Source organism: Halichoerus grypus, chromosome 6, assembly GCF_964656455.1.
Source record: "Halichoerus grypus chromosome 6, mHalGry1.hap1.1, whole genome shotgun sequence".
Classification (NCBI taxonomy): Eukaryota; Metazoa; Chordata; class Mammalia; order Carnivora; family Phocidae; genus Halichoerus; species Halichoerus grypus.
The window spans coordinates 155002909-155025043 of NC_135717.1; the positions used below are offsets into that span (position 1 = coordinate 155002909).

The window sequence follows — 22135 nt, forward strand, 5'->3', positions numbered from 1 at the left end:
GCTGCAAAAAGCTTCAAAAATCACCACTGTTTTACTGGATGCATTTTTTTTTTTTTTAGCCATAATCCTTTTTGGGGGGTGGGGGTTATTTTGTCTAGAGAGAGTTTTGATTAAGCTGGATGCAATTTGAGGGCTTTTTCACCAAGTGTGTTCACTCTCAGAGTCCATCAGCTGGGCCGTTTATGTCACCCAGGCCTTGACTCACAACCCTGTTCCTTTACATCATTGTAGGACAGGACTCCTTGCCTCTTTCCATGGAGCCTCAAGCCCAGCAGAAGGTCATGCTACTTCTTTCTAAGACTATAGGGACTGAGAAGCTAATACCGAATTTATAGGAGTCAGAACTCCTTATAGCCACTCAAGGTCCCTTTAAGCCTATAGGGGCTTGGGAGGGTTTTTTTTGTTTTTCGTTTTTTTGTTTTTTTGGAGAACAGGAGACATTAACACATTCAGTTCTCAGGCTCAGACTGTTGAAAACATGGTGGGGAGCCTGAGCACAGACCTGTCTATGCTTAATCCACTAATTGCCGATCTTGTTATGTTTCACTGAAAGGCAAAGCAGCAGAGGCAATTAGCTTAGTGGTAAAGAAGCTCCTCAGGGAAAAAGAAAGGAAAAAAGAAAAATGAAAAAGGAATACATTGCTGAGGGCAGGCTGGGAATTTTCTTTTGAGGATTTTTTAGAGTTCGACCCTCATCTGCTTTCAGAAGAGTGTATGTATTAGGTGAAGGGGGTGGTGCTAGTTAGGGGGGGTGGAAGTTACTGGAAGGAAGGGAGAAGGGAAGAGAAGAAATATTTTGGCCAACTTATATAAAACACTGAGTATGATGTTTATCATTTAGTTAGAATGAAATGACTATTACTATTATTAATTTATATCACTTGGCCATGTAGATCATAGTTTTGTCTACCAAGCATCAAAGTATGAAATAATAATTTAAAGATTATTACTTGAAAGTGACAGTTGTTGAAACATGTTGAGGTACATTCTTACACTTAACCAATGTTTTTAGGGTTCTTCTAAGAAGTCTTCCAAGCTGAAGAAGCCACAGCAGATATTATTACCTGAAAAAATGAATGAACAGCTGGCCTTGTTGGAGACACACCTACTCAAACTGACAAAGCAATGTAGTCATTTTTTTTTCCTTTCTAGAGACTTCTGTTTAGTGTTATGCTTTTTAAAATCAGAAAATATTTTGTTAAAAGGATTAAGATGAGATTAACATTTGGTAAATCCTTTAAGGTGCTTTTACATTATGCCAGTAATCCTAACAATACTCTGTTAATAACGGATTATTAACCACTGCCCCCATCCCCCCCCCACCTCATCTGGTTCATAAAGATTAAGTGATTTATTTAGGATTACATAGCTGGCTTGTTTTTGAGCCTAAATCTTCTGATTCTAAAGCAGGGTTTCTCATCCTCGGCACTATGGCCAATTTGGGCCAGCTAATTCTTTGCTGTGGGGTACCATAGGATGTTGAGCAGCATCCCTGGCCTCTACCTATAGATACATGGCACACCATCCTGCCAGCTGCGACAATCACCTGGAAGGCAAATGTTGCCACATATATTAGAGAGGAGGACACAAAATTGAGAATCACTACTCTAAAGGCAAAAATGTAACTGAGAAATAAAAGGATAGCGTGGAGGGTGTTAATGCGTAAGTGATTTGAACCGCGGTCTACTCAAGTGAAAGAGTAGTTTAATTTTAGGTCATTGTGCCAAATGGTAATTTCATAATGGACCAATGTTAACACAGTGATTGGAATTTTGGAGTTTGCAGTTTGGAAATCTGCTTAAGAAATTGATTTAGTTTCTGGTGATGATAAATATTATCACACTTTTTAAAAGCAGGTACTTCAAATATTCTAGAAGAACAAGAGAGTACCTTTTCTCTCTAAATTTTTCTCAAGTCAGAGGTTCCACTTTTGGCCCCTCAGCCTTTTTGGAGCTGACTCCACTCATAGAATTTGGTGTCCCTACTTCACCTCTCTTATTGTGTGCCTCAGATATATCTGGGTTCAGAATTCCCTAACCTGGATAGCTCTCTCTCTCTCTCCCTCTCTCTCTCTCTCTCAGTATGTCCAGGTCTGTTTCAAGTTGAATTTATGAATTGAACCCAATGCTCTATTAGTCACATAACCAGTAAACCTAGCTTTGGGAAAGGTGTGATTGTCTTGTTAAACATTCTTTAAAATGTAAAGTGTTTTATTTTTTATTGATTTATTTTTTTAAAGATTTTATTTATTTGAGAGAGAGAGAGTGAGAGAGAGAGAACAGGAGCCAGGGGAGGGGCAGAGAACCAGGCTCCCCATTGAGCAGGGAGCCTGATGAGGGACTCAATCCCAGGACTCCGGGATTATGACCTGAGCCAAAGGACGATGCTCAACCCATTGAGCCACCCAGGTACCCTGATTTATGTTTTTAAAGATTTTATTTATTCACATGGGGGAGAGAGAGAGAGAGAGCCCAGGGAAGGAGGCAGAGGGAGAAAGCAGACTCCCCACTGAGCAGGCTCAATCCCAGGACCCTGAGATCATGACTGAGCTGAAGGCAGATGTTTAACTGACTGAGCCACCCAGGTGCCCCAAAATGTAAAGTGTTTTAGAAATGTGAATTATTTTCATATTATCAATAAAAACATTTTACTAAGAAAAACAACGTAATGTTACTAGCTAAACAATAGATTTAATAACAAAACAGTAATAAAAATAATAGTTTTATACTGTGCTTTCTGTGTGCCAGGAACTATGTTAAGTGTTTTATACATATACATATAACCCTTATATAAGAACCATATGAGGAAGGTACTGTTATCCTCATTTTAAAGATAAAGAAACTGAGGGGCTCCTGGGTGGCTCAGTCATTGAGCGTCTTGCCTTTGGCTCAGGTCATGGTCCCAGGGTCCTGGAATCGAGCCCCGCATCGGGCTCCCTGCTTCGCAGGAAGCCTGCTTCTCCCTCCCCCACTCCCCCTGCTTGTGTTCCCTCTCTCGCTGTGTCTCTCTCTGTCAAATAAATAAAATCTTTATTTAAAAAAAAAAAAGATAAACTGAGGCACAGAGATTTTGAGTAACTTCCCAAGGTCTCATAACTAAAAAGCGTCTGTGTTAGAATTTGAACCCAGACAGCCTGGCTCCAGGGGCTGGGCTGTCCATTATTCTGTACTTTACTGTCTTTTAAAGGTAATTTTGTAAAGATCAAGTTAACATAATTGGTAGGTTTCGGAGTCTGGGGTTTGCTGATAGATGACAGCTATTGAATATGAGAGACTCATGCCCTGGACACTCTTCACCTATTTGGTGGTGGACTCCTTGGCTTTTAGGGGTTAAAATGAAAGGAAAATAATTGAGATCACTGAATTTTTTAAACTCCAAAATATAATGATATAGTTGACATTTTGAAGGCACATAATTTAGAATGAATACTTGAGCATTTTCCTATGTTTTGTTCCTTCCAAAGAATTTTCATTTTTGGTAATTCATGCTACATGGAACCTACAACTTACTAATTTTTTAAACCTTAGATGCTACAGCTGAACTGTCAGGAGCAGAGGACCCTATATTTCTTTACCCTGTTGTTTTAAACTGGTCGGTCAAAGGCGCTGTAAAAGAAGGTAGGTGACCTGAATGTGTGGTTGCTGTTCACTCAAGTTTTGAAGGTCATTTATTCTGTGGGTTCTGTCATGTCTGAAAGCTTTCACCGTTCTAGGCTCTTACCTAGAAGGTAAGTGGGGCTCGATCCCAGGACCCTGGGACCATTCTTGCCCATTCAGAATAATGCAGAATATTGACTGTCCAGTAATGTGATTTAAAATCTGGAAAGATTTTGGTCCCTTATGATCCCTAACTTGTCATATTTAGAGTTAACTTTTATGGACTCTTTTTCAACACTGAGATATTTGGAAAAATAAATATAGACTATAAAGGATTATTTGATCTTAGAAAGACAGGAGTTCTTGCCACATTTACTGCTACACTTCTTTGTTTTCACAGTTATGAAATTTAAGCAGAGACCTAGATTCCTAGAATTCTTTACGCAAGTGATGCTAAAATGTATGAATGATGAAAAATTTCATCTTATGGTGGAGATAACAAATCCTGTTTATGACTTCTTGAAAAGGTATTTGTAATATATATTTTATTAATATTTACAATTTTAAAAGATAGGTAACATTGTTACTTTAAGATATATAAGGTGGATGAAAGAGAGGATGGGGTATACACCTAGGGTGGGGTAAACAGCCACCAAGGAGATAGTGAGGATTTGTGTCTGTGTGTGTAAACAAACAAACAAACAAACATTTTCTTCCAACAACTGGGCTTTTCTTTCACCATTGGGCATAGACCTATCTCTCATTTTAGTAAAAAGAAACATCAATCACATGAGGTCTATTTAAAAAATGGCAGCAAAAGAGAAACATTCTCATAAAAACATATAGAAAAACATTCTTCCTAAAACAGGCACTTCATTTATTAGAACAAAAGCTTGGACTATATGTACTTCATATTCTCAAATGATAAAGGAAGAAATTGCTTTTATCAAATGAAACAGGTTATAGTATTCAGAGAATTAGACAGAAAGTGCTATTAAACTAAAAAGACCGTAGCTGAGATTAGAAGTCTGGAAGCTGTAAATCACATTCTTAATACCAGAGAGAAGCAGAAGACACTTTTGGTGTGCAGTGAAATTTGGAGGGCTGACTGTGGAGGTCCAACGTAAGAATAATAGATATTCTGAAAGAGGAAAGCAGAGTGAGTGGCTTAGAAGCATTAACCCAGTGGTGTAACAAAAGACTCAAGGTTGGAGATTGAGCAGTATGACTGAGTTCAAAACAAAGGTAATGATTTCAATTTTCTAGGCTGAGCAGATGTTTTAGGATGCTCTTCTCTAAATCAGGGAATATAGAGGAGGAGCAGATGGAACACCTTGATTTCTACCTTGATAGTAATATCTATTTTCTTTTTATGTTCGTATGCTTAACATATTTTTACACAAAGAAAGTATTCTGCAACAGGCAAATGTGCAGCTGTATTCTCTTCCACTTTTATGGTTTCATGATTTATATTTAATGTTTTAATCCATATGGAATTTATTTTGGTATGGGGATTTAAATTAAACTTTAGGTTCCCCAGTTTATCAGTTGTCCTGGTAACATTTAAAGAACAATCTCTTTGTTACTTATTTTCAATTCTACCTTTTCACATTCAAAGTGGGTGATTCTACCAATAATGCTTATAAATCACAATGAAGATATTTCATGAATTTTCATGTTTTACATAACAAAAATCCATGTATATGGAAATAACTGCTGAAAAGACAAGGCTGATTTGACAAAATATAATAATATTGAGAGAGTTTAACATGCTAGTTTAAAAAGAAATAAAAAGGACACAGAAAATATATATAATTAATAAGATTAATTTAATATATATAGCCAATTGAGACTAAACACTCTTTAAAGCACTCATTAAATTTTTTAAAAAGTAGTATTTAAGCTGCAAAATAGGGCTCAGTACATAACCTAGACTAAAATTTGTAAAGACCACATTCTCTTACAGTATAATAAAGCTGAAATTTTATAACAAAATACATTACTGCCATATATATAATTATTGGATCAAAAAAGAAATCTAACCAAAAGTATAGAGACTTTTGAAAGTAATGATGATGAGAAACCCTAGTATCAAATTTGCTCAAAACAGCAATTAGAAATTCTTAGCTTTAGAAGCCTGTATTACTAAATAAGAAAAATAAAATCAAATGAATTTTTATTGAACTCGAGCAATTAGAAAAATAAAATTGATCTAAGAAAGCAGAAAAAAGAAAATAAAAATACAAGTTGAAATTAAACAATTATAACTTGGTTTTAAAATCATTTAATTGAAGGTGCCACCTGGGTGGCTCAGTCAGTTAAGCTTCGGACTCTTGATTTCAGATCAGGTCACGGTCTCAGGGTTGTAAGATTGAGCCCCCGAATGGTTCCATGCTGGGCGGGGAGGCTGCTTGAGATTCTGTCTCTTCCTCTCCCTCTGTACCCCCACCCCTGCTCGTGCTCACTCTCTTAAAAAAAAAATAATTGATAACTGCTAGAACTGGTTCTCTGAAGATATTAATAAATTAGGTGAGTTTCCAGCATAATAAGAAAAAGTGAAATATAAGTAATTCAAAGAAGTAATAATTCTAAATTTGGAAGGGGTTAAACAAACATTAGATAGCAGCATATATAATTTAATATGAATAAATTTGAAATTTCTAGTTGAAAGTGATGATAATCTGGAAAAATTTAAATTATAAAAATTGAAGTATTAAAAAGAATTTGAATGGCTCAGATTTTTTTTAAGGCTAGTTCTTTCATATTTAAAGGAACCAAATAAGTTTTACTTTACATAAAGCTATTTCAGTACATGGGTATAAAGTTTGCTAGTAAATTTATCACAGGAGTCTCTGTTAACAGGTTTATAAAAAGAATTAAAAAAATAGAAAATTATGAATCAGTCTTAGCAGTATATAGAAACAAAAATTCATAAAATAGCTTGTAAATTCAGTGTTGAAAATGTAGATCTTATTATCAATATAAATATAGTAGGAAATCTGGAAATGTAATTATTACTGGTAGGCAAAGGAGCCTATAGTAAATGCTAAAAAGTCATGTGGTGAAATTCAACAACCATTCTTGGCAAACTAGGATTAGAAGAATATTTTATGTTAAGCTTTATAATAAGGAAACTTATTTTTCCCTCTATCATTTAATATTGTTCTGAAAATTTTTGCCAGTGCATTAAAATAAGAAATAGAAATTAGGATTAGAATTCATGTGATTATCACATAATAGGGTCTCAAAAATGTTTGTCAAATGAATTCCACAGTGAAATACTCTGAAAGGGAGATAAAATGATTGGTATTTGCAAATAATAATTTTTTTTTTAAACTTAAGCTAATTGACTGATAACTATCAGAAATAACAGTAGAATTCCACAGGATAGCTAGCTACAAAACCAATAGCTTTCCTATATAAACTAGAAAGAATAATGGAAAAATGATCCCATTTCTATGAAGCATAGGATTAAATTTATCAGGATTTGTGAGGGGACTTAGGCTAATAAAAGAAGACCAAACATTTTTACTAAGATATATTTTTAAAAATGACTTGAATAAATGGAGACGTAGTGCATTACTTGTAATGCACTTGATGGGCAGATGGACTACTGTAATTTCTATTATCTTCAAATTAATTTGTTGGCTTAATGTAACTCCAATCATGTTAGCTTTATGGAATGGTGTAGAATAATGAAAAATATTTGAAAAATGAAAAAGAGCAAAAGAGAGATTTGTATTATCAGATAAAGTATAACAGAGTTCTGTTTGTGAAATAATAGGCAGATAGCTATTGGGATTCAATGTTTCACGTTAGAAAAAGGTAGTAATATAAGTAATCAAAACAGTGAATAAGCCATGAAATCAAAGATCGATAGCATTGACTACATAAAAATTTTAAAATACCATTTTCATAACATACCATAAACAAAATAAAAGGCTAGGAGGAAGAATTCTGTGAAGAGGTTGAGAAGTGGAGGAGTTTAATTGATTCAGGAGGTGAGAGTTCTTCAGAGCATGGAGGCGAATGTTAAGAGGATAGGAGGATGGCAAGTGTTTATCTGTGACCTCCTCTCCTTCCCATCTCTTTCTGCCATAACAGCAACCAGCTCAAGCATTCTGGGGGGTGGGAGAGTCAGGAGAGGTAGGGAAGAGACCAACCTGCTTAGAAAACGGCAGGCAACCAGTTTCAAAATGTAAGTCGTAGAGGGTGGATCGCCACCTCCAGTGTAACTAGCTATCCAGACTCACCCAGTCTTTTCATTAGCCTTGTATTGATGTGACCCTACATTTTATTCAATTTAAGGTTTTGGACCCCATTTATCATGTGATAGCAGGGTTGTTTGTTTTTTTTTTTAAGATTTTATTTTATTTACTTGAGAGAGAGAGAGAACGAGTGGAGAGAGAAACAGAGAGGGAGGGAGAGGGACAAGCAGACTCTGCACTGACTTGGGGCTCAATCCCAGGACCCTGAGATCATGACCTGAGCCCAGACTGAGAGTTGGGCGCTTAACCAATATGTCCAGGCTCCTAGCCACTTAACCGACTGAGCCACTCAGGCACCCCAATGAAAGCAGGGATTTGCTGGTATTAGCAAGTACTTACTCAAAGAAATATAAATTTTAGAAAATATATAAATTGCAGGGAAAATAAATGATAAGTATCAGTAGAAGGAGGGATAATAAGAGACTTCACAGTATTTGAAGAATTACCATAGGGGTCCATGGCAGATTGAAAAAAATGAGATTAAGAACTTCAACAAGTGATTGGGGAAAGGGAAAAGTTTTTGTAGGTATACAAAATGCTTAGCACCTGTTGGTATCCAGAAGGTGATAGTGGCTGGGAGCCTGGACATGATGGAACCAAAGAGACTGAAATCTGTTGCAAGCAAGATAGCTTGTCCAGGGTCACTCTTACATAATTATGTTTTCAGTTTTAATGGGACATGTTCATGTTTTATTTTCAATCCAATTCTTTTTTTCGTATGTCACACGTCAGCTCTCATCACATTTTATGGTATGATTTACATTTTGCTCTTTCAAGAGGCCAGCTATTCCTTGATTATTAGGAATATCACAATCTTATTTATGCATGAGACACAAATAATTTTGGATATTCTTCTCATACCATTTCAGTGACAACATTCATTAAAGATTTATTGCTTTGGTATAGTTTTGCAAATTCTTACAGATCCTTTTAACTGACTTTATCTTTTTGTATTAGGAGGAATGAGTCCCTACTTGGAATAAGAAGAATGAAATATAAGGATAATGTTTTGTGTAAAAAGACAACCAAACCTTTGAAGAAGTTCAAAGCTGCAGTAATGGAGATTGGAAGGGTAAATGTCTTACGAGTTTTGATTTTTAAGTTAATGAAATAAGAGATTCATGTATCTAAAGATGATTGGCTGCATTATAATTTATTATAATATGAAACAGAAGGAAATATCAACAGACAATTTTATTATTATACAGTAAATTATATATATTTTTTTTTTTTGAGAGAGAAAAAGAGTGCGGGCATGCATGTATAAGTGGGGAGGTGGAGAGGCAGAGGGAGAGGGAGAAAGAGAATCTTAAGCAGGCTCCATGTGGAGCCTGACTTGGGGCTCAATCTCACAATCCTGAGATCATGATCTGAGCCAAAATCAAGAGTTGGACACTTAACCGACCGAGCCACCCAGGTGTCCCAGTACATTATAATTCTTAAGTTATCACATGGATATTTTTATAATCATAAATTTTTTTGTTTCTTTTTTTTTTTTTAAAGATTTTATTTATTTATTTGACAGAGAGAGACACAGCGAGAAAGAGAACACAAGCCGGGGGGAGCTGGAGCGAGAGAAGCAGGCTCCCCGCTGAGCAGGGAGCCCGATGCGGGGCTCGATCCCAGGACTCTGGGATCATGACCTGAGCCTATGGCAGACGCCTAATGACTGAGCCACCCAGGCGCCCCTGTTGCTTTTGATAGTAATTTTAATTGAGGGGTATAAAGAAATCACTGTATTTCAATGTCAAGAGATAAGCATTAGAGTATGAATAAATTGTATTGTGTTCAGAGTTTAGATTTAATTTGTAACATTTTTGTCATCTCTCCTATTAAGACTATAGAACTGTTGCCAAGAAAAAGAAGTAAAAGAAAGGAAACTCTAAGAGAATTTTTTTCCAAAAATCCATCTTTTTCTGAAATGGTGGAACATGAAAGGTATTGACTGATTTATTAATTCAGTAAATGTTACTATGTGGTTGGCATTATTTTGGGCACTAGGGATATAGTGGTGGACTAGATAGATAAGATCACTGCCCTTGGGGAACTTACATACTAATGACAGGAGCACAGTAAATAAGTAAATCCACAAATAAACAAGACAGGGTAAAATTTTGATACATTTTATAAAATAAGTGAACAGGATGATAGGCTATAGAGTAACTGGCCTTGGGTGGAAGTGGTGGCAGGAGTGGTTTAGATAGGGTGGTTAAAAGACCAGTTCATAAATTACTTTTCATTATTGGTGGTCCTTACGTTCTTATTCAAAAAAACTGAAACCATAAAGCTTATCGTGGTAAAATGTTTCGCTTCTATTTTTATGAGTAGGAACTTATGATTCTTATATATTCTTTATATATCTTATCTTCATTATATACATAAAATGTCTTTATCTGTTTAGTGATTTGGATTTTAAGAGCAACATGTACATATTAATAGAACCACTCTCACTTTGCATTTGCCTACTATCCGTTTGATTATTGCTTTATTTTCTTGATTTAAATTATGACTTTTTTATGCTATAAATGCTTGTATTAAGAAAACAAGTTCAAATAAACAACATTAAACCACAAGGAACTAGAAAAAGAAGAAACTTAGCTGAAATTTAGCAGAGGAAGGAAATAACAAAGAAAAATCAGAAATAAATAAAATAGAGACCAGGATAAGCAATAACATAAAATTGAAAGTAATGACCAGTTTTTCCAAAAAAATAAACAAAATTGGCAGTGCTCTAACTACATCAACTAAGAAAAAAAAGAGAGAGAAGCCTCAAAAACCAAAATGAGAAACAGAAGAGAAAAAAAATAGAACAGATAACCACAAAAATACATAGTATGGTAACAGATTATTAGAAACAATTATGTACAGGGGTGCCTGGGTGGCTCAGTCAGTTAAGCCTCTGCCTTCAGTTCAGGTCATGATCCTGGGGTCCTGGGATTGAGCCCCACGTCTGGCTCCCTGCTCAGCGGAGAGCCTGCTTCTCCCTCTCCCTCTGCCTGCCACTCTGCCTACTTGTGCTCTTTCTCTATTTCTCTGTCAAATAAATAAATAAAATCTTAAAAAAAAAAAGAAACAGTTACGTGCTAAGAAATCAGATAACTTAGGAAAAAACCCAGATAATCCTAAAAACAAGCAAGTTACCAAGATTGAATCATGAATCTTGAAGTAGGACGTCTTCTTAGACCAATAACAAGAATGAAAGTTGAATTAGGAATCAAAAAGCTCCCAGCACAGAAAAGTTCTAGATCACCTGGTTTCATTGGTGAATTCTACCAAGCATTTAAGAAAAATAATTAATGACAATCTTTATCAAAATCTTACAAATAATAGAATAGAGGGAACACATTCAAAATCATTCCATGAGGCCAGTACTACCCTAAATAACAAAGCAGGAAAAAAACAATACAAAACAGAGAGTCTAGTTTGTCTGATATAAGTATTGCTACTCTGACTTTCTTTTGGCATCCAATTGCGTGATAAATGTTTCTCCACCCCCTCACTTTCAATCTGCGGGTGTCTTTAGGTCTAAAATGAGTCTCTTATGGCCAACATATAGATGGGTCTTGTTTAGTCCACTTACATTCAAAGTAATTATTGATAGGTATGTAGTTATTGCCATTTTATTTCTTGTTTTGTCATTTCTGGAGATTTTCTCTGATCCTATCTTGTCTTTGTCACTTTTGGTCTCTCCTTTCTACTCAAAAGAGTCCCCTTTAATATTTCTTGCAGCGCTGGTTTAGTGCTCATGAACTCCTTTAGTTTTTGTTTGTCTGGGAAACTTTTTATTTCTCCCTCTATTCTGATATGATAGCCTTGCTGGATAGAGTATTCTTGGCTGCAGATTTTTCTTATTCAGTACTTTGAATATATCATGTCACCCCCTTCTGGCTTGCCAAGTTTCTTTTGAGAAATTTCTGGGTAGTCTTACGGACTTTCCTGTGTAAGTTGAGGACTTCTTTTATCTTGCTGCTTTTAAGGTTTTTTCTTTATTACTATATTTTGCAAATTTAATTACAATATGTCTTGGTGTTGGCCTGCTTTGGTTGATTTTGATGGGGTTTCTCTGTGCCTCCTATATCTGGATGTCTGTTTCCTTCCTCAGATTAGGAAAGTTTTCTGCTATTATTTCTTGAAATAAATCTTCTGCCAGCCTTTCTCTCTCTTCTTCTGAGACTTCTGTGATATGAGTGTTATTACATTTGACGGAGTCACTGAGTTCCCTAAGTCTATTCTTGTGTTGTATAATTCTTCTTTCTGTCTTTGTTCAGCTTCATTATTTTCCATTATTTTGTCTTCTAGGTCACTAATTCATTCCTCTTCTTTTTCCAGCCTGCTGTTCATTGCATCAAACCTGTTTCTAATCTCATTTATTGTATTCTTCATCTCTCATTGATTGAAGAGTATAGTTCCCCAGATATGAACATTTTTCACATTATTAGTTATTGCTAAGTTGCTCTTAAATTTTCATCAGTGGTGTGTCAAGTTTCCATTATTCAGCATCTTTACCAACACTCGATATTATCAAATTTTTGAATTTTTATGGACTGTTGAGTTGTGAAATTTTATGTCATTATTATTTTAATTTTTATTTATTTAATTAGTAATGAGTTTAGGCATCTTTTCATGTTTTTATTAGACCCTAGGGTTTTTCTGTTCTCAGCACTTTTTGTTTAGATCCTTTGTACATTTAAAAACTTTTGTTGTTTTCTCATTTATTTTTAGAAGTTTGGATACTATTGCTTTTCCAAGTTTGGGCTCATCTATTTACATTTTAAAGGTTTCCTTTTTAAAATCAAAAGTTGTAATTTTTAATGGAGCAAAATGTATCACCATTTCTCGTTGTTTTGAACAAGATAGTAAAGGTATATTCATGAATTTAAATTTTAGATTTTCACATTTAGGAGTTTCTTTTTCTTTTTGAGATTTTATTTATTTGAGAGAGAGACAGAGCACAAGCGAGGGGGAGGGGCATAGGGAGAGGGAGAAGCAGGCTGTCCACTGAGCAGAGCCTGATGTGGGCCTCGATCTTAGGACTCTGAGATCATGAGCTGAGCCGAAGGCAGTCACTTAACCGACTGAGCCACTCAGGTGCCCCAGATTTAGGAGTTCCATCTAACTGTATTTTATTTTTGTGAATCATGAGAGGAAGAGTCCCCCTCCCCATCTCTTGTAGTTTTGTTATAGGTACCCAACTAGCTCTCCCCATTTACCAAGTAGCCATTGGTAGCCATTTATCAAGTAGTCTATTCTGCCACCACTGTCTCTTTTGTCATTTAGCAAGTTTTCATATATACAGGTTTGAGATCTTTTTTCTGTCCTAGTCTGTTTATCTTTTTGTGGGTCAATATCACACCATCATACTTACTCTGGCATTAAGTTGATTCTTGTTGTCTGATAGATCAAATCTCTCCATGTTCACACAAGTCTTGGATATTCTTCCACAGAGTGGTTTGGAATAGCTTGTCAAGTAACACAAGAAATTCATGATTTTGATAGAGATATAATTGACTATATAGGTTGGTTTTAGAAGTTCCTCCCACCCCCCGTATTGATTCTTTCTGTTAGTATATAGACCACGTACTTATGTCTTCCAATAAGTTTTTATGGTAGTTTCCGTAAAGATGTTATACATCTTTTATTAGCTACATCAAAGAGGTGCTTTTTAGTATTAATGTAAATCATATTTTAAAATTACATTTTTGAATGCTTCTATTTTTTTGTATAGGAACTTAAGTGATTTGTAAACAATTCAATCTTCTATAGGCTTGATAATTTATTCATAGATACAAGTTTTCTGTGTGGATTGTCATATTGTGAAGAGATATTGAAAGTTTTGCTTATATACAGATGGCAAACACATAAAAAGATGTTCAGTATCATTAGCCATTAGAGAGAGGCAAATTAAAGCCACAAGGTATCACTAAAGCCTATTTTAATGGCTAAAATAAAAAATAGTGATAACACTAAATACTGGGTCATGCGTACACTGCTGGTGGGAATGTGAAAAGATACAGCCACTCTGGAAAAGACTGTGAGATTTCTTATAAAATTAAACATAGGCTTACCATACAACCTCAGTCCTCATCAAAATTTAAAACTTTTGCTCTGTGAAAGACCCTGTGAAAAGAATGAAAAGACAAGCTACATACTGGGAAGTATTTGTAAACCACATATCCAAGAAAGACCTTATATCTGGAATATATAAAGCCCTCTCAAAATTCAAAAGAATAATAAAAACAAACAGTCCGATTAGAAAATGAGCAAAAGACAATTAAAAATAAAATTGTAAAAAAAATGATCAAAAAACATGAACAGATATTTCAGTAAGAGTATGTACAGTTGTAGGATACTTACTTCATTTAATTTTGGGATTATCTTGATGGACATGGACAAGCTGATTTTAAATTTAGGAGAAAAAAGATTGTGAATAGCCAACCACTAGAAAATGCCTATTTTTTAGAGGATTTTTTAAAAAAGCATTTATTTTTTAAAGCACACATAGAACATTTATAGTATTGACTCTAAGGCAAATCTCAAGAAATTTCAAATATTGGACTCATACAAACCACATTTTACTATAATTGATTTACACAGTAGAGACCAATTTTTGAAAAGATAGAATCAAAAAGATCCTATACATCTGAAAGTCTTAAATAGACATTTAGAATTAATTCATGGGGGAAAATAGAAATTATTTTGATAATTTAAAAATACAAAAAACTTGTTGAAAATTTGGTTGAGATTGTTCTGAATCAGAAAACATTGAAGGCTAACATGTTTCCTTCTTATCACTATTTTAACTGTACCTTACAATTTTTAGTATATGGTAGTGTAAGATTATCCTTATAATTTCTATTTTCTGTGAGTAGGTCTTTCACGTCTTTGCTTTGGTTAATTCCTAGGTATTTTTTAAGCTATTAGAAATATCTTTTTAGAATTTCATTTTTAATTGTTTATTGCTGATATGTAGAAATAGAATTATTTTTTGTATATTGACTTTGTCCTCTGTGGGCTTAATAAATTCACTGATTAATTCTTATACCTTATCTGTAGGTTATTTTGGATTTTATAAATATACAATTGTATTGTCTATGATTGACAGCTGCTTTACTTCTTTATTTTCAATCCTTATACTCCCCCCCTGCTCCCACTGCCTTTATCTTCCTTTTTGTTCTTGCTAAGCCCGCTATTTCAGTGCTGAAAGAAACGATATTAGTGGGTACCTTTGTCTGATTCCCATTTCAGAGGAAAAGCTTTCAAGCTTTCAACATTTTATCATTAAGAATTATATTTGTGGTAGGTTTGTTTTTGTGGATATCCTTTATCAAATTAACATTATTATTTATTTTGAGTCTCAAATTGTTCCAGATTTGGCCATCCGGAGCTCTTTCAGCCTAGCTCTTTAGTCTTTTTGACATGTCCCCATCATTTTTTTGAGCTTCTTCTTATTTACCACAAGATGTTCATCTTGTACCTTCCCTGTCCCAGCCCTGGAACCAGTTGATTCCTTTTAGTGGAATTGGTATTTAGAATCTAAGTGCTGGAGGCTACTGATGTATCTTTGCTTCTAGGCCCTTTCAACAGACAAAACTAGGAAATAGCTATGTCCACCTAAATAGATCTATGTATCTATCTAAAACTGTAATAAGGTCATACTGATATGTCCAGTTTCAGTTCCATACCACAAGATACTTTCCAGTGTTTTCTCTTTCCCTAAGTGTAATTTTTTTTTTATAATGGTAAGAATCCTGTTTCCGTTAATGTCAATATATTGACTTATTTGTTCAAGCTAGAATATACCAATGATAGTGTCTGGATTCCTTAATATCTTCCTAATTCAGGTTTCTGTCTTCTTCTTATGGTTCCATATCACTGAGCATTTATTTATGCTGACTGTCCCTCTTGAACTTCCTCTCTGGCTGCTGGGTCCGCTCACATCTGTGGCTCGTAGAGACACAGAGCTGCTTATGGAGTACCCTGCACATTAGGAACTACTCAGGTGGTAAAAGAAGAAACATTCTCTACCCTCTGGGCTGGCTCTCGGTCCCTTCCAAGCTCCTTGGGTCTATTACTACCTCGACAAGATTCGTGGAGGAAGACTATCCTCTGTCACTTCTCTCCCTGGACTCTCACCTTCAGTGCAGGGAAGATGTGGCTAGTCCTGTCAAACTCTCCTGGGCCTTTTGAGGAGATTTGACCTTCCATCCACCTTCCTTTCCTTCTCGTGTGTGTGTGTGTGTGCGTGCGCGCGTTGCGTCAGATTCAGACACGTTATCTATTAAAGCAAGCAAGATACTCTCACTTACCAATTGAGATTTTTTTTTTTCCTTTCTGCAATATAAATCAGATAGAATGGCACTGACCAATGGGGTAGCAGCATTGTCAACATAAAAAAAAAAAGTACTTTGAAGAAATCAAATCATGCCATGTAAACAGTTATGCAACTATAAAAATAGTTGGATGACTTTGAGATTTTGATAGGAATAATTTTAAACAAACTGAATGTATGCTTCACTTAAAATATGAACTATTAGCTAAATTTTGAAATTAGTTTTTTTTCAGAGCATATTGAGTATGGATTTATGAAGTTATTTCATTTATAGTTGATGGATATTTTATTTCTGCTATAGTCTAATGCTGGAAAAAATTTTGCTCCATTGTTTTTTTCCTTAAGGAACAATACAGAGAAATGATTTTTCTTTTAATATTGAAGTTAGGGGATGAATGTGAATATTATATTATAATTCAGTTGTCTAACCTCAGTGGCCTTTTGGTTATGGAAAAGAAAAGTTGTCTGGTTGGAGCTTAGGACACAGACATCAGAGAGAATGGAAGACAATACATAGTGTCTTTGTCCTTACTGTTTATCCTCATGGCTTGTCTACTGCCCTCTTTCACATTCTTAGCACCAAGGAAATTATGAATAAGCCAGAAACATTTGCATAAGGGCAGTCAAGTGACTTCTTGGTGTATTTTATACAAATTGGAATCATTCTTCATTATTAAATATCTGGAAGCTTGTGTAATTTCAAAACTTGTTTCTCCTTGGCAGAAATAAGAGAACTGATGTTAGAAAACTTGCCTATCGATTCCTGGTGGATAACTTGAATCCTATAATATTAAGTTTTGTGAAAAGGAAGAGGTTCCATCAAATATTTCTTGAGGAGATGCCCTGGAGAGCTCAGATGAACCTGTATCTGGCAAGTGCACACTTCAACCTACTTTTAACGAAGCTAGGGGAACGTATGAAGATGAAATTTGGCTCTTCACATCCAGTGGTCAGGTATAGAATGTTATCAGCGAATGATACTTTTTTAGCATGAGCATGGATTTTATTTGTTATGGTCAAGGATCCAATGTTGATAATAACTTAAAGAGGTTTACAGAGTGCTTCTCTCTTTACTGAGCATTGATATATTACTTAATTTCTTGCCTCAGAATCTTTCCCAAACAAGTGCTGGATATAAGCACTTAGGAAGTACTAATCTGCACGTGTCTTGAATATGTTTGTTAATATAGCTTTCTGTATAGGAGATAGTATCATTTCAAGAGAAATTTAATATTAATTGTGTAATAACTGTAGCTATTAGGTATTAGACAAAGCTGTTTCATTTTGAGGTATATTTTAAGGCTCTATAAACACAGATTGTATTTTCTCATACAATGTACACTTTATATCATTAATTCAGAAGACACTTTTGAGTTCTTGAGTGTTTTTGGCTAAAGTGTTATGGGAGCTAAAATAGAAGATAAATACATAACATGAAATACTATGTAATCATTAAAAAGGTGAGTAGAGTCTTTAATTAAAAAAAAAATACAACTGAGCGCCTGTTAGATACAAGGTACTGAGGTAGACACAAGGAGCATGAAAAGATGAGCAGGACATACAAGTTAGAGTCTGGCAGGGTGGATCACAAGTGTTAACGAACAATTGTAAATAATGGTATAAGGTGAAATATACACAAAATCTTCTTTGTTCCTGGGAAAAGTCTTTCCTCTGACTGAAACTCACAGGAAAATTTTCATGGGGAGGGACCACTTGGCCTGGTTCATGATGGATAGGCAAGATTTAGAAATGTGCAGATAGGGAAAGAGGTATTCCAGGTGGTTGGAAGCACATGAATCAGAGCCCAGGTAGGAAACACAAGATGAAAACCTCAAATGGTATGACCAGAATCTAGGGTAAATTAAAAGGAATGGTATGAAATAATTTAAAAAAATAGATCAGTACCAGATCATGGAGGGTTTTAACTACTAAATCTGAACTTTAATTTATATACAGTGGGGGATTATTAAGGGTTTTTGAGCAGGGCAATGATAAAAAATTTCTCTGGCAGCAACATATCAAATGGATTGGAGGAAGGAGAGACTGTGACAGGGGTACGAATTAAAAGGGTATTTATTTCAATAATCCAGTGATAAAATATGCAGGTGAAATCCATGGTGAACTTGGTACCAGTTTCTGTTTCTTTAGAATTTTGGTTAAAATCATTACCAGATTGAACCTTCATTAAAACATCTCCAGATAGTTCCCTTTCCTTAGGCTAGACCAGATTTGCATTTAAGAAGTAGTACATCAAAAACTAATGATGTAGGGGCGCCTGGGTGGCTCAGTCGTTAAGCGTCTGCCTTCGGCTCAGGTCATGATCCCAGCGTCCTGGGATCGAGCCCCACATCGGGCTCTCTGCTCCGCGGGAAGCCTGCTTCTCCCTCTCCCATTCCCCCTGCTTGTGTTCCCTCTCTCGCTGTGTCTCTCTCTGTCAAATAAATAAATAAAATCTTAAAAAAAAAAAAAAAAAAAACAAAAACTAATGATGTATTGTATGGTGACTAACTTAACATAATAAAATAAAATTAAATAAAAAAAAAAAGAAGTAGTTAGATTGCCTGACCAACGGGGAAGGCTTTTGGCAAAGTAACCCATTCATGAAGCCATGAGAGGAGAATGGTTCAGATAGGATGGGCTTCTTAAATTTCCTCTGAACACTGAGAATTCTCTGAAATTCTAATCATGCCTGACCATTCAGACATGATTACTTAATAGCATAGCAATTAGATAATGACCAAATTTGTATCAGGCTAACTTGGTGCTAAATTCAATTTTACTAAAACCATTAAAACATACTCAATATTTATGTATGTATGTATTTTCCATTTATTTATTTATTTATTTATTTATTTATTTATTTATTTATTTATTTATGGTGGAGGATTATTTACTGCTTACACCTTATTTTTTTATTTTTTATTTTTTAAAGATTTTTTATTTATTTTTTTGACAGAGAGAGACACAACGGGAGAGGGAACACAAGCAGGGGGAGTGGGAGAGGGAGAAGCAGGCTTCCTGCTGAGCAGGACCCTGGGATCATGACCTGAGCTGAAGGCAGACGCTTAACGACTGAGCCACCCAGGCGCCGCATGCTTACACCTTATTTTATAAAAGAAGTAACATTGATTGTGGACACATTGTTTTTTATAGTAGGCATCTTCATTGAATTGTGTTTGAATCAGGTTAAATTGACATAAATTATTGTTTCAGAGTCCTCAGAATGAGTGTAGATCGTCATTCCCATTTTCAAGGGCCCTTTCAGGGAAATAGATATTGATGTTGAAATTCCTAAGAGCAAAATTACATTGTATAATTTTAAAATTTAATGGGAAATTGTTTGGCTTTGGTTAAGTGCCAGAATATGTTATGATCCAAATTTTGGAAACACTAACTCACAAATAATTTAAAAATTAAAGTAGATTATATTTGACAGATTCAATTCAATTTTGTTTATATATATATTTTTAATGATATTTTCTCCCCTGCAGTTTCCGATCATGTGATCCTAATATGTTCTCACTGTATAATTCAGGAACAGTATTACCAACGGCGAAATTGACTCTAGAAAACTATAAACTGATACTTGATTTCCTTCATACAGCTAAAAAAAGAAAGGCCAACTTACCATCAGGTAAAATAAAAAATTATGATATATACTATCAAATTGCCTTTATATTCTTATTCACTGATGCAACACACACATGAACACACACACACACACTCCACAGACACACAGAAGTACAGATATCATTTTCCAATGACCCAGGAATTTAATTGAGTTGTGGTATTTTGTAGGAGATCCTTATTTTCTCGTTTTTTAAAATTTTCTATATTTTTATGATATGTGTTTGGAAATATATATGGTGTATTCTAACCTAAACCAGTTTGGCTGTTCACCAAATATAATGTCTTATTTATTTATTTATTTATTTATTTATTTATTTATTTAAGAAAGGGAGAGAGTGGTGAGGAGGGGCAGAGGAAGAGGAAGAGAGAATCTTAAGCAGGCTCCATGCTGGGCATGGATCTCAAAACCCTGAGATCATGACCTGGACCAAAATCAAGAGTCAGACACTTAACTGACTAAGCCATCCAGGCACCCCTAACGTTCTTTTTAAAATATTGGTAGCCTCCTATTGTCAAGATAGGTGAAGACTTGATATCAGGTGTTATATTTTAGCAGAAGTAAGTTTCAGAACAAATTCCACCACACATACTGATGCAACCGGCATGAAAACTGTCCTATAGCTGTTTAATAGTACTGATTTTATACTCAGGGGAGTCTACTCTTGCCTTAGGATCTCCAACCAGCACCTTCCATGAAAGCTTACTCCAAGGTCAATGCAATAATATTTGTTTGAATGGCAGGACCAGCCAATATTCTTGTCATCTGCTCAGGTGACAGGAGACTCACTGAGGGGGGTGGTGAAATGCGAGTGAACATGGCTCTTGATCTGGGTGCTACAACTGATGACACTATTCCTAAGCAATCACCTATCTTGAATACCACTCATTTCACAAATAAGGATTTATTTCTAATATCTTCATGCGATTACAAACCCTCTTTTGTAAATTTTTAGTAATGGTATTTTAAGTGCTGTGTAACTTATTGCTGATCAGGATACTTCATATGCTGGGTAACTGCCCCAGGAGTGTTGATTCATATTTGAGGTACTTGATATGCTTTCTGATTTCTTCTAGGGTGTAGATTGGCTTTAACTGGTACCTTCATGTTATACTATGAATATTGAAGTATTTGAAAGTAAATTCCCTAGACACAGAGTCCAAGTTTTGTATGTAGATAGTAATATATAGCTTGAGTTTTTTTTTTAACTAGTTGCCTAAGACCTCCCATGGAATCACCAATAGAATACTGTGCTATTTAGACTTATTATTTAATGCAAAGTTCTAAGACAAGGTTTGTGGTAGGAGAAATCTGTGTTTTTATATCACACCAACAAGATAATGAGTGGACATGGTAGCTGCACTGCTTAACTCCAGGGGATGCTACTCACCTTCTAGTGTATGTGTCCTGGGAATGGACTATTTAGGGGGAAATTAAGTGGGATTCTGTGATTGGTCCCTCAGAAAACATGACATCCCTGCCTCTGCATTGTTCCTTTGGCCATCACCCTTGCCCAGAATGATGTTCTCCATAGTCTTTCTGCATAGCTAAACCATGTTCACCCTTTAAGACCTAATCTAGATGCCTCCTTCTCTAGAAACTGTTCCTTGGTTCATTGTGTCCATGATAATCCCATCCTTCCTCCAAATTTATATAGCGTTTCTTATCTTAATTACTCATTTGATGCTTATCACCTGTGTCTTCTGGAACTTTCTGTCTTCAATAATGTTATACTTTATTTTTGTACTGTAGATGCTGAAGAATTTTCCACATTTGTTAATTCCAGAATGAGTGATGAAAATGTATCCAAGACACAAACAGTTTATGATTCAGACTCTCAGTCAGGTCTTAGTGCTAAAGAAAAGGATCGAGCAGCAAATTTGAGTCTATTGGATCATTTTATGAAAATCTTCTTATATTGCAGGAGAGCAATGGTAAGGTGGTCCTTCTAATTTGCTAAATTAGTAGACATAAATCTCAGGCCATTAGTTTGAGCATGTAAGATGTATTTATTTACTTACTATCCATAATTTTAGTTTCAACTTTGAAACTAAATTTTCTGGGTTTCACATCAATCATTTTTGAGGTTTGCCTGCCATAGTGCTGAAGATTTACACATTGTGAGGTTGTCAGGGAGAGGGGTAAGCTGCTTTAGTCATAAGCCATCCATTGGTGTGGAGCTGAGGTGGCCTTTGTCCTTGTCTACACAATCTCTGTGAATATTCAGATACTCCTCTGCCACTTTCTTGCCACATATGGTACATGGACTTCTATGGTGGTAACACCAGTGGTTCCTCTCTGGAGTCTTGCTCCT

General features: G+C 35.3%; 1 protein-coding gene across 1 annotated transcript in view; it reads left to right on the forward strand.

Annotated features, from left to right (window-relative positions):
- CFAP54 (cilia and flagella associated protein 54) overlaps positions 1 to 22135 on the forward strand; it is a 291059-nt gene that overhangs the window by 118988 nt on the left and 149936 nt on the right. The window contains exons 28-35 of the mRNA XM_078076438.1: positions 1013 to 1127; positions 3528 to 3617; positions 3997 to 4123; positions 8822 to 8936; positions 9702 to 9802; positions 16917 to 17147; positions 19685 to 19827; positions 21574 to 21755. Of these exons, the coding sequence (XP_077932564.1) occupies positions 1013 to 1127; positions 3528 to 3617; positions 3997 to 4123; positions 8822 to 8936; positions 9702 to 9802; positions 16917 to 17147; positions 19685 to 19827; positions 21574 to 21755 (1104 nt within the window). The remainder of the gene's footprint in view (positions 1 to 1012; positions 1128 to 3527; positions 3618 to 3996; positions 4124 to 8821; positions 8937 to 9701; positions 9803 to 16916; positions 17148 to 19684; positions 19828 to 21573; positions 21756 to 22135) is intronic.